General features: G+C 62.9%; 3 protein-coding genes across 3 annotated transcripts; 1 reads left to right on the top strand and 2 right to left on the bottom strand.

The window, feature by feature from the left end:
* Positions 1–343: 343 nt before the first annotated feature.
* On the bottom strand, positions 344–3,573 carry Q8F55_008408 (uncharacterized protein; the record flags this gene model as incomplete). The annotated part of the gene is made up of 11 exons (XM_069356805.1): positions 344–554; positions 590–730; positions 765–1,217; positions 1,268–1,974; positions 2,007–2,149; positions 2,184–2,351; positions 2,386–2,596; positions 2,636–2,668; positions 2,704–2,838; positions 2,874–2,981; positions 3,019–3,573. 11 exons carry the CDS (start codon positions 3,571–3,573, stop codon positions 344–346), a joined length of 2,865 nt encoding a protein of 954 aa, XP_069206646.1.
* Positions 3,574–7,269: 3,696 nt separating this feature from the next.
* Positions 7,270–9,195, top strand: Q8F55_008407 (uncharacterized protein; the record flags this gene model as incomplete). Its single annotated transcript, XM_069356804.1, has 2 exons — positions 7,270–7,348; positions 7,397–9,195. The coding sequence occupies 2 exons, from the start codon at positions 7,270–7,272 to the stop codon at positions 9,193–9,195; spliced, it is 1,878 nt and encodes a 625-aa protein (XP_069206645.1).
* Positions 9,196–9,316: 121 nt separating this feature from the next.
* On the bottom strand, positions 9,317–12,141 carry APE2_2 (Aminopeptidase 2 mitochondrial; the record flags this gene model as incomplete). The annotated part of the gene is made up of 5 exons (XM_069356803.1): positions 9,317–9,432; positions 9,468–9,582; positions 9,620–9,700; positions 9,736–11,692; positions 11,726–12,141. 5 exons carry the CDS (start codon positions 12,139–12,141, stop codon positions 9,317–9,319), a joined length of 2,685 nt encoding a protein of 894 aa, XP_069206644.1.
* Positions 12,142–12,792: the final 651 nt, after the last annotated feature.

Raw genomic sequence — 12,792 nt, 5'->3', positions numbered from 1 at the left:
GCAGCCGCGGGCTTTGTGGAGGGGCCGGTGTCGGGCCGAAAGCGGCGCTGACATTGCTCCTCCACCAGCTCGCAAGCGATGACAGAGACGCTCTGGTGTTTTCAAAGACTCGGGGCCGGCCAGGAGCTGGCGCTGGGCATGGGCAGACGAGTCCGACTCGCATAAGCCGTGCATCGACGGTTGAGTTGGACGGACGTGTTGGGCTTGCCCGCCGACACACAGCTCTACCCACCAACCTCTAACGCATGCATTGTAATGGGTAATGATACAGGCAGCCGATGGTATGTGAAATCGCGCCGTGGTAAGACAACAGTGATAGTCCCAAGAGTGAAACAGAATGTGTTCAAGCAGCTCGACGCTGTCGGGCCTCTTCGAGAATGAGCTCGATGGAGCTCTGGTGGATGGGTTTGGGAAGCAGCTGGTTCGCGCCTGCCTCGAGGTACTCGCGCTGGTCTTCGCGCAGAGCGTTGCCGGTACAGCCGACGACAAAGACTCCTAGTTGCGCTTGCCGAAGCGCGCGGACGACCTCGACGCCAGTCATCTGTGGCATTTGACTAGTTGTCAGCGGCTGTAACCCAGCACCACCCACTTGTCCAAAAACACCACGTCGTAGAACCGCCCCTGGCTGTACTCTGACATGATCAAGTCCAAGGCCGTCTTGCCATTGTCCGCGTTGTCGACGTCGTGGCCGAGCCGCGACAGCATCCGCGACATGAGTTTGCGTGTGAGCCTGGCGTCAGCGTGATCAACGACACTGGACCCACTTGTCATCGTCGACGACCAATGTGCGCAGACGAGTACCGGCCGGCTGTGCCGAAGCCATCGGGTCGCTGACCACGCGCGTGGCCGCCGGGGTGGTAGGGGCCGACGACAACGCCGTCATCGGGACGCTCTCGACAGAGTGGCCCCGCACAAACGGCGGGGGCACGTCCCACATTGGCGACCCGTCAGACACGCCCATGGGATACCGCAGCGTCAAGGGCGACGTCGGCGAGCCTGGTGAAACAGTTGGCGTGGCCGAGGCTGGCGTGTCGGCGAGCGCCGCCGCGGGTATAGGAATGAATGCTGGCGCACGCCGTGACACTGGCGGGCGCGACAGAGATATCGGAGGTGATGGGAGTGGTGCGCATCTCATTGGCGGTGTTGGGGGCTGCTGGCGAGGCCCCAACACTGGCGTGAGGTGGTTTGGTCCGGCCAAGGCGAATGGACATTCGAACCTAGAGTTGGTGGCGTCAGGGAGCTGCTCACTCGCGCGCGCGCCACTTACCAGACAGTCGTGCCGACGCCCACCTGGCTGTCGACACCCAGCCGCCCTCCGGCGAGCTGGACAATCTGCCGGACAAGGGCCAAGCCAAGCCCTGATCCCTTGCCGCCCTGGCGTCGGCCCACCTCGCTCTGCGAGTACGGGCTGAACAGGCGCCCTTCCTCCATATCCTCCTCCTTGATGCCGACGCCAGTGTCGGCGACTTCGACGCGCACGACGACCCACTTGGCCGGGTCGTCGTCGACAACCTTGTATTCGCCAGACGGCTCGCTCGACATGGCCGTTGAAGTGCCAGCCGGCTGTGAACCGACCGACAGCCGCGCGATCTCGACGTCAATGTCACCCTTTTCAAGATCCTCGATAAACGCCTTGGCGCTGGCTTCCTCCAATTCACCCGGCGCCTTGTCGGCGGGAGGCACAGAACGGACGATGGACGTGGTGATGGTCACCGACCCCTTTGGCGTAAACTTGATCGCGTTGGAGACCAGGTTCGAGGCCACCTGCCGCAGCCGCATCTCATCGCCAAGCAGCAATGGAAGAGCCGAGATACGCGGGTCCCAGTTGAACAAGAGGTCGATGCCGGCGGATTGGGCTTGCAGTCGGTGGGCCAGCGCGATGAGCTGCATCGCCTTGTGAAAGTCGAACGGCCGGGAGGTAAGGACGAACATGCCCGACTCCATGCGGTTGAACGACAAGACGTCGTCGAGAACCTGGCGTCAGCACTGCCCGACTCCCGACGCACATTCTCCATCAGACTCAGCGAGCTCGACAACCCGTGGACCATGTCGCTCTTGTCTTCGTGCAGGTTGTGGAACACGCCCTCGCCGCGGAGGTTCTGCACGGCGAGCAGCGCCGTGTTGAGGGGAACGCGGACTTCGTGGAAGACTGGTCGTCAGCCCGCATCGCGGCATGGACCTACTGTAGGACACGAAGCGCTCCTTGGACTGCTCGGCCTTGCGCTCCATGACCTGCGCCGCTTGCACAGCGCGATACTGCGACTTGAGCTCCTCGCGCAGCTCGAACAGCTGGCGCCCAGACCGCTCCCGCAAAAACGACAGGCCGATGAGGAAGGTGTGATAGATGACGACTGCTGTTAGCACAACCCCGCCAGCTCCACTCACATCCAATCGGCGACCTCCAGTAGTCGAGCGGAATCCCTCCTTCTTGTGTACTCGACGTCAGGAGCCAGTAGATTGACGTTCCAAAGGTGCAGATGAGGTGGACAAAGCGATTTTGGCCCATGAACAGGAGGCCGAGGGTTGGGAGGCCAACAACGTAGCCGGACTGGCTTGTAAACTTGCGGATGTCGCAGTCATTGCCGGGGGTTCCAAACTGAATGTCAGCGGCGTGGCAGCTTCAATGCCAACGTACCCCGCAAATGTACATCTCCGCGGCGAGCAGGAACTAGAATCAGCGTCGAACCCGGGACCCACACTCACAGACCACGACCACACCGAGACCATCAGGCAGAGCTGATAGCTGCAGCGATACAAAAGGCTGCGCCTGATCGGCCAGTTGAGGATGAGCATTGGGAGAAGCGGGAGGGCTGGAACGCCACAGAGTATCACATATGACTGGTGGTCAGCAGCGACACGCCGTTTCGCCTCACGTATAGCTGAAACTTTGTCGGCTTCTTCATCAGTGCGCAGTAGGAAACCCAGTTGATGAGGAGGAGGAAGGACGAGAAGATTGCGCCACTCTTCTCGGTGAACCAAGCCTGAGCGGCATCAGCACTGAACCGCCGACACACCCACCTCCTTTCGGTACAGCGCCTCCTTCTTGTCGTCAAGGAACCTGGGGTTTGCAAAGTAGACGATGGCGGGCCAGATGCGGAGCTGGAAGATGAGCTTGAACCAGGCGAATGAGCCGATCCCTGGCGAGCGGTAGGCTACGCTGCCGGCCGTGCTAAACGTCGCCGACCTGCCCTCGATTGAGCGGCGCGTCTGTGGGCTTGCGATGCCGACCGAGGGTGTCGCCGGCGACTTGTCCGGCGCCTGGCCGAGCGTGGTGTAGTCGGCGTCGACCACGACGTAGGATATGGGCCCGGGAGAGCCAGGTCGCGGGCCGACAGACCCCTCCGACCGCCCAATGTTGCGCCTCCAGGCTTTCTCAGCCCCGAGCCGCGGGTCGGGGTCAGAGAAGTGCGAGTCGTGTGTCGATCCCGGCGCCGTCGTCGGGTCTGTCGCGAGCCGTCTGAGCCAGTCCTTCATCTGGTCGGTTCGACACCGGCGGCCCTCTGCCAGCGGGCTCGTCTTGTCGTGCATGGCGTCGTCGGCCGGTGGCCACGGCGGCGGCCTCCGCCCGGACATGGTGGTGAGAGCGAGCCGAGCTGGCGATGAGCACCGGGGGTGTCGTTTTGTTGGCGAGTAGGCAGCGCGACGAGCTGTTGTCGAGTCCAGAGCCGCGGTAGTGTAGTCGATGTGAAGAGAGATGCACAGTGTCTTGTCTTCGCGGTGTCGCTGTAGGCGATGACAGCGACGACAGCGGCGGCAGCCGCAGCCACCCAGCCAGCCTGCAGGTCAAGACAAACAGGCGAGACAAACTTGAGTAGGTGCCTGATGCCTGAGGGGACTCTGCCGCCGCCGCTCTCCTCCCGGCACAAATACCACCGTGAGATCGCTTACCCTTGATCAGACCCCTGTTGCGGCGCTCGCGCTCTCCTGCGCAGTGCACACTCACAACGACGCTGTGACTGTTTATTAAATCAGCGGCGTGTCGCACCTACGCGGGAGAGGCGTCTCTCCAAGCCCTGCATCGTGGCTGAGCTTTATTGCTGCCAAAGTTCATCCCAACGTTCTGTCGTTCGAGTTGCGACGACGAAACACGGCTCTAGTGACGGTTTCGGGAACTAGCAGCATGAGTCTGGCGCTAGTCTAGATTCCAGCAACGCGACGCGTCAAGCAGCGGGTGGGGGTGGGGTTTTTATGCCAGGAGGGTAGCAGCCTCACGTCAATGACGACCACGACAGTCACTCTGCCCGACGCCGCGCCGCGCTGCGCCGCGCCCTGCGCCGGAAGAGAACCGACCTGTGCGAGGCCGCCACCGGTACCTCGGCGCCAAGGGCATCATTGTGCGCAGGCGGGGCACGGTGGGTGCGAGGCGTGTGCTAGGTGACTGTTGGTCGATCAAAGCCTGGCCTCGGTGTTCTGCCCCATAGCTATGCACAACTGGCCCTCTTGTCGCCCTCTCCACCCGCCATCTCGCCGAACACGTGAGCCGCGGCGTGGGTCGCGAGGCGGCGTGGGTCGCGTGGCCATCGGCGCAGTGTCGACGCTGATGGTCTTGCCTACGCGCTGAAAAATTTGCTGGCACTGTCTTATCTGTTACAACTGCTCATTTGAAGGGTCTCGGTAGCCGCAGGGTGGTGTTCCAGAGCTGTCCGAGAAACACAAACGCAGCCACGTCCTCCACATTGCCCAGGTTATCAGTCGCGCGTGCTTGTGCGCCAGGAGGGGATCCGGAGAGCGAGCTCGATATCCAGCTGCTTTTGCTGCGACGACATCACGTGAGTGCGTCGTCAGCCTCGACACGTCGGCGGCTTCCGAGCCATCGAGCCATCTCCGAGCGCATGTCGCCCAGCCCCCACCCAGTCGACCTCGTCAGGCGCCGCACAGCATCCTCGAGGCCGTGAAGGCCCAGCTGAGTCGTAGAAAGTAGCGCTGCCGCAGATGATCACGCCGATGTTTGTTGACAACAACTTCTGCTCATTCCTGCACAGCGTGCTCTCGCAATGGTGTGACGCAGGGTCAGTGTCAGTGCGTGCCGGAGCACCACGCGGGCCTAGCGCATCCACGGGCTGGTCGAGTTCGGCGCGGAGTTGTGAGCCCCGGTCGCATCGGCTTTGGTCGAGGCCCGTCGGCGCCACCACATCGCTCGCCTGGACGACTGAAATAGATGCCGGAGGTGAATGGAAAGTCCGGGGGTGGGACATACCCCGATCCGCAGCTGCGCGATGAGTTTATCCCCCTGTCAGCCGAAGCCCCGCTCTTCACAGCCATGCAGACTACATGGGACTGCGTAGACTGGCTTGGCGGATCTCGTCTGTCTGGCAATCGCGGCTGACGGCTGACGTCCATGTGGTGCAGCTACCGTGGAATGTCGGAAGGCTGGTAGCGAGGAATGTCCATGTCGCGTGATGAGGCTAAAGGTGGAGGCCGAGGGGAGCACCCGGGTCTTCGCCACGGTGTTTATACTGCGCTGCGCGCTGCGCACTGAAGCGAGCCCATCGGCGTGGACACGAGGCATAGCTTGGCGGGAGATCGTCTAGAGCCATAGGCCGGGGGGAGAAGTGGGTCCGACTAGGCGTAGCTCCCGACGTTGGTTGCGTGAGAATCTGCAAGCGTCCACTTGGAATCGCTCGGTTCTTGCAGGCTCGCCGGACAATACGGATACACTCCGATCGAGAGAGGTACGTACAGACGACCAATTTGATTTCACCATGCACGTGTGATGATTGTCGACGGAACGAGGGAACGACGGAACGACGGAACGACGAGGGGGCGAGACGCCGTGAGCCGAACGCCTCCGCCTCGCTCCCACCCTGCCAAGACTGGGGCAAGCGGCGGCAGCTACGAGACAGTATTGATCATCTGCCTGCGGTTCATCAAACGGCATTCACCGAGCGCGTAATCAGGCAGCCGCTGGAGCTGGCCACGATACGACCATTTGGAACGTGCTGCACCAACAGAGGCCTCGGCCTCGTCTGTCGGCTTCCGAACAACCCTTTTGCGCCGCGCGCCGCGCCGCCCGCCGCCGTAGTGTGCGAGTGCCTGAGCTGCAACCGAGGTGGTCATCAACGCACTCATGTCTGGCGGCCGCGGCTGTGTCTGTCGCCCTCACTCTTGCCCTCGCTCGCTCTTGGCAGGCATCTTGTTCCAAATACGAACACGTTGGTGCCGCCGAGGCCAACCAAGACATTGTATCTCACGAACCCACATGGATCAGAGGGCCAGAGGCCAGAGGGCAGCCAGAGGGCGGCCAGAGGGCCAGAGGGCCAGATCGCTCCAGGCATGCGGGCGGGCAAACGGCAATCGCCCACCCCGTCGTCCGAGCCGGCGCCGGTGGCCGCCGCATGGCCGAGTTGTGCACCCTGCTGCTGCTGCACGCTGCACGCCGGCATGTCGCGAGGCAGGAACATGAGCACTAGCGGGGGCCTCATGGCCTCAGGGGTGATTCCGCCCGCGGCCCAACCTCCGACATGTTTGTGGGCTGGTGCAACCCGAATGGCTAAAAATGGGTACACGGATGCATGGGCGCGCGGATGACACCATCCACAGTGCACGCACATGCACGCACATGCATACAGAACGAGTGGCGGCGGCAGCAGTGGTCAGCGGCGCTGCATGGCATGCTGCGCCGGCCCGCACGCGACAGGACGCTAAAGATACCTGGCCCAAGTTCTTGGCAGGATCTTTTGCGGCATGGAGCCCCCAAACGCCACAATGTCACGAACGTGCGATATCGTCGTCGTGGCAATCAATCAACGTCCGCGATTACAACTCTCCGTCGGCCCGTGGGACTCGAAGCAGGCTCCGGGTGCTGCGCCGTCGCTCACCCCCCGGTGCCCCCTCGCCCTGGCCCTCCTGCATGCCGCAGCCTCGACCAAGTCTTGGCCACGCACGTTTCGACGACGCCAAGACTTTGGCGAGGCCGTTCTGAGTGGCTAGTGGCGCCGTCGACACTCACTCGTGTGACACTGACATTGCGGCGGCTCGCGGCTCTCGAGCAGCAGCGCATTGCAACAACGCCGCCAACGCCCAGCACGACGCCCGTGGGCCGTGGGTCTTTGTACTGACCCCCGTCTGGGCCTAGCTGCATGTAAAATCTGACCATTGCCCCAGCCAAGCCCGCCAGGCTCAAAAGGACGCCTTGGTAAACGCTTGGCCGTTCTCATCATCCCTTTCCAAGACCTCTTCTCCTCCTATTTCGACTCTCCCACTGCTCTTGGCTCTAGACAGGCACTCCTTGGCCGTATCCGCAGCAGCCTTCGACAAGAGCTCGCAACAATGCCGCTCACCCAGTACACCTACGTGCTCGTCATCGGCACCTTCTTTGCCGTCCTTGACGCCTACAACAACGGTGCCAGTGAGTAGCGCGGCCCTCCCTTGCCCGGGTTACCACTCACACACCCAGACGATGTCGCCAACGCTTGGGCCACTTCGGTCTCGTCGCGTTCGGTCTCGTACCGCCAGGCCATGATCCTCGGCACCATCTTCGAGATGCTCGGTGCCATTACGGTCGGTGCCCGTACCGCCGACACCATCAAGAACGGTATCATCCCCAACTCGGCCTTCCGTGGCGAGGCCCCCGTCCAGATGCTCGCCTTCACCGTCGCCCTCGCCGCCGCCTCGTCCTGGGTCATGTGGTGCACCAACCACTCTGCCCACGTCTCGTCGACCTACTCGCTCATCTCGGCCGTCGCCGGTGTCGGAGTTGCCACTGTCGGTGCCTCCAAGGTTCAGTGGGGCTGGAACAAGGGCAAGGGTCTCGGTGCCATCTTTGCTGGTCTCGGCATGGCCCCTACCATTGCCGCCTGCTTTGGTGCCATCATCTTCTCCCTGATCAAGTTTGTCGTCCACGTCCGCAAGGACCCCGTCCGCTGGGCCGTCTTCACCTCGCCCTTCTGGTTCCTCGTCGCCGGCACCATCTGCACCCTTTCCATCGTCTACAAGGGCTCGCCCAACCTCGGCCTCAACAAGAAGCCCGCATGGTACATTGCCGCCGTCACCCTCGGCGTCGGTTTCGGCCTTGCCCTCGTCTCGGCCCTCGTCTTCGTTCCTTACCTCTACTGCCTCGTCATCAAGAAGGACCAGTCGCTCCGCTGGTACCACATGTTCCAGGGCCCTCTCCTCTTCAAGCGTGTTCCCGTCACCTCGGAGGACGGTGTCAACCGCAACGTCCGTGACTACGCCGTTGTCCAGCACGACGCCGACCTCGAGGCCGAGGACGACGAGAAGACTGCCTACGGCTCGCCCGACGCCAAGAACGCCAACTTTGCCTCGCCCGACGTCCTCAAGTCGCTCCCTCCCCCCGCCCTCTCCGCCCCCGGCACCCCTCTCGAGGCCAACACTGCCGTCGCCTACACCAACGGCAACGCCGAGGGCCAGACCAAGACCTACAAGGAGATCATGGCCGACAACCAGGCCAAGTTCCACGCCAAGCTCCGCAAGGGCAAGGGTCCCCTCGGCTGGGCCATGCGCGTCCTCCACAACAACCCCCTTGTCCCCGGTGAGGTCTATGAGTGGAAGAACATCAAGATCATTGCCAAGCGCATCCCCGCCATGATCACTGTCGGTCTCTTCTACGGTCTCAACTACGACATCCACGCCGCCCAGTCGGGTGTTGACGGTACCCCCGAGGGTGACCGCATGAAGCGCGTCTACTCGCACGCCCACAAGTACTCGAACGAGGTCGAGCACTCGTACTCGTTTGTCCAGGTTCTCACCGCTTGCACTGCCTCGTTCGCCCACGGCGCCAACGACATTGGAAACGCCGCCGGCCCCTGGGCTGTCATCTACATCACCTGGAAGACTGGCTCGGCCGCCGCCTCCAAGGCCCCCGTCCCCGTCTGGCAGCTCGTCTGGCTCTCGGCCACCATCTCGGTCGGTCTCGTCACCTACGGCTACAACATCATGAAGGTCATGGGCAACAAGATCACCTACCACTCGCCTTCGCGTGGATGCTCGATGGAGATGGGTGCCGCCCTCACCGTCCTCATCTTCTCCCAGTACTCGCTCCCCGTCTCGACCTCGATGTGCATCACCGGTGCCACTGTCGGTGTCGGTCTCTGCAACGGTACCCTCAAGGCCGTCAACTTCCAGCGCGTTGGTCTCCTCGTCTTCTCGTGGATCATGACCATCCCCATTGCCGGCACCCTCGCCGGTGTCATCATGGGCATCGTCCTCAACGCCCCCCACTTCAAGGGCACTTAGATCAACACGGCACAAAAGTTGGCTCCTTCCTCATTTAAAATAGACTAAAAACCTGTCATTACCCGTCTCTGGTGGTCCTAATATGCATTCGTACAGCGAATAGAGACCCTGCTGCATGCTACTAACTGTGCTTCTTGAACCACGCCTTGGTGTCCTCGGCGCTGCCGAGAAGCCAGTTGGACCGCGCCTCGATGCCCTCGAGGGCCTGTGCAAAACTATTCTTGTACTTGCGTACGTCTGGGGGTCAGCGCAAACACGTTCGCAGCACGCACCTCTTGCCGCAACAAACTCGGTGGCGTGCTCGAGGTCGGCCTTGCTCGACAACGTGCCGAGGACGCCAGCGATCGCGCCCTTGAGGCCCATGCTGCTGCTGAAACGGGCATTGAGCTGGGGTGTCAGCGCCAGCTTGGCAATCGCCACCCACAGCATCCCAGTTGGCTTCAAAGTACTCGACGGTGCGGCGGCGGGCAGTACGGTTGGCCGCGAGTTCCGACAGGAACGATGCCTGCTGTCAGCGAGTATCACGCCAGGAGCACCCACCACATCCTGGTCCTTGACCGCCTGGGGGTCTGCGAGCAGCTTGAACGACCGGTCGAGCAGCGCGGGCTCCTTTGCCGATGCGATCGCGGCCAACGCGTCGAGCTTGGTGGACGGGTTGGGCGGGCTGTTGTAGACCGCGAGCAGCTTCTCGTACTCTGCCACCCCGCCATGGGCCACGGCCTGGCGGAAGACTGTTCCCTGGAGATCCGGGGGGATGCGCGAGTCGTCGCCGTGCTCGAGGAACGGCTGGAAGCGCGCCTTGAGCTCGGCTACGACGTCCTTGTCGCCGCCCGAAGCCGCGACACTGACGGCCAGAGTGCGCAGCTGCTTGAGGGTCGGCTCGTCCTTTTCGCCATGGTCGTACCCCAGCCGGTCGACGACGGGCCGGAACAGCTCGACCCGGAGCTTGTCGACCGCGCTGCGTACCGCCTCGTCCTCCCACCAGATGCCTGCCAAGCCCGAAAGGAAGCCGGCAATGCCAGAGAACGGGAGGTAGTCGGTCTCGTGTGGAGCCAAGGCGGTGACCAGGTTGAGCGCGCCCGACGTCTTGGTGTATCCTGCTGCGGTGAGGGCAGCGGCGTCAGACACAAGGCCGACGCGGTCGTCCACGGAGAACTGCTGGGCCTGCTCGCCAAGCTTGGCCAGTCGCTCGGCCGAGTACATCACCCGGTAGACGCCGACCGTCTCGGCATTGAGCTTGAAGACGTCTGAATCCACCTTGAACGTCGCCGAGCGCTCGTTGAGCACCGCGTCGTGGTCGACCGCCGCCTTGCCATCCCGAACCGCTTTGATCTCGAGCGGGATCCACCACACCGTCTCGTCCTCGTCGTCCTTGACGTCCCCCGTGATGAGGAAGCGGTGCTGGGTGAGCTTGACCTCGCCGCCCCCCAGCTCCTCCACCGACACCACCGGGAAGCCAATCTTGAGCACCCAGTTGTTCATGACCTCGCCAATGTCCTGGCCCACGGCTTCACCAATACCCGCCCACAAATCCCTCGTCGTCGCGTTGCCGTACAAGTGCTTCTTGAGGTACAGCGACACGCCCTTGAAGAACTTGTCGTCGCCGACAACCCCCTTAAGCATGCGCAGCACCGACGCACCCTTCGAGTACGAAATCGCGTCAAAGATCTCGCCAATCTGGTTCGGGTCGCTGCAGTCGACCTCGATGGGGTGAGACGAGCGGCGGGCGTCCAGCGACAGCGCGCGCGCCCAGTGGTCGTTGATAAACTGCGAGGTCATCTTCCACTCTGGCCAGATGCGCTCGGGCAGCACGATCGAGCCCATGAGCGTGGCGAAGGCCTCGTTGAGCCACAAATTGTCCCACCACTTCATCGTGACAATGTTGCCAAACCACATGTGGGCGACCTCGTGACACTGGGTCTGGCCGATGCGCTTGATGGCCTCGAGGGAAGAGCGCGGGTTGCAGAGGTACGCCGTCGTCCGGCCCGTGATCAGACCCCAGTTCTCCATCGCGCCGTACTCAAAGTCGTGCGCCACGAGGGTGTCGAGCTTGGGCAGCGGGTAGGCGATCTCAAACAGCTCCTCGTACACTGGCAGGGCCCACTTGGCCACGTCGAGGCCGAACTGCGCCTGGTCGAGCTGGTTGGGAGTGACGTAGATCTTGAGCGGGATGGTCTTGCCCGTGAGATTGGAGTGGTACACGGTCGAGAGGTGTCCAAACTCGCCGCACGCGTAGGCGACGAGGTAGGTGGAGATCTTGGGCGTGGTGTCAAACGTGGTGACCACCCAGTCGTCGCCGGCCGCAAACTCCGGCTCGAGGGCCGGGTCGAGCGAGCCAGCCTTCCACGCCCCGCTCGACGCCGCGCTCATGTTCGACAGCACCGTCTCGTTGCTCCGCGCAACCATGGAGATGGCAAACGTCGACTTGAGAAGCGGCTCGTCCCAGGAGGGAAAGGCGCGGCGCGCAGACGTCGGGGCGAACTGGGTGAGGGCGTACCTGGTGTCAGCCATGCCTCCCACACCAACTCACAATGGCCGCTTGCCGTCCTTGTCCGGGTCGCCATCCGAGCGGTAGTAGCCCATCATGCTGCCGAGCTTGCCCTGCCATTTGAGCAAGAGCTGGGCTTTGGACCCGGCCTTGGCGCCGCCGAGCGACGAGATGTCGACCGTCGCGCGCTCGTTCTCCGCGTTGACCGAGATTGCAGACAGCGGCAGCCTGGCCGCCCCGCCGGCTGGGCCGAAGCGCACATCCGTGACCTTGAGCGAGGGGTGGAGGTGGAACACAACGCTGGTCGTGTCGTCGAGAACGTCGAGTGAGATGCGGGCGGCGCCGGAAAAGGAGGGGGGCGACGCCGCGAGGTCGGTCTGGATCGCGAGGTCGTAGTGGGCCGGGTAGACGTTGGTGGGGAGCCGGTAGTCGCCGGCTGGCGCGCTGCTGCTCGCCATGGTCGCAAAGGAGCGTTGATGGGGCGAGGACGACGAAGAGTGAGCCTTCCAAGGTCGTGTCGCGAGTGACTTTTGGTGCACCACGCGGTAACGACAAGTCGTCGGCAAACGCCGTGACGTCAGCGCGGCAACATCGACCGTCCATATCGCTCTCTTGAGCATCCTCGGCGGTCGAGAGGCGCGTCGCGAGCTGGGACGCGACGCTGAGCTGGCCACGGGGTGTTGAACTGATCCGGAGGGGTGATGCACGCAGGCAGACGACTGCATCGACGCTGTCAGCTGCCCGAGGTCCGGCCGGCTTTCTCCGACGGCGCCGAGGATGCTCTTGTCCATCTCCGTCCTCGACGTGCACTCGAATCGCTCGTCGAGTCTCCAGCGCGACCAACGCCGACTGGCAGCCTCGGCGTGCTTAATAGCCAGCCTGCAGGCCCGTACCCGTCAGCTCCGCCCCGCCCCCGCCATCACGACATTGTCATTGCTGATTACAAACACCGAACAACACCGAGCAGCCAAGCCCGTCCACTCGACGACTTCGAGCACGGACATTATGACAAAGCGAGACGTGACGCGGCAGGCCTCTGACGACTCGGCGCCCATGTAGCGCCCGTTCGCCAGGCCTGATTCTTATAGACTGCCAGCTGACAGGCTCGT

The sequence above is a fragment of the Vanrija albida genome (genome assembly GCF_041260175.1).
Source record: "Vanrija albida strain AlHP1 chromosome Unknown contig_6, whole genome shotgun sequence".
Taxonomy (NCBI): Eukaryota; Fungi; Basidiomycota; class Tremellomycetes; order Trichosporonales; family Trichosporonaceae; genus Vanrija; species Vanrija albida.
This window is presented reverse-complemented; position numbering and strand designations above follow the sequence as displayed.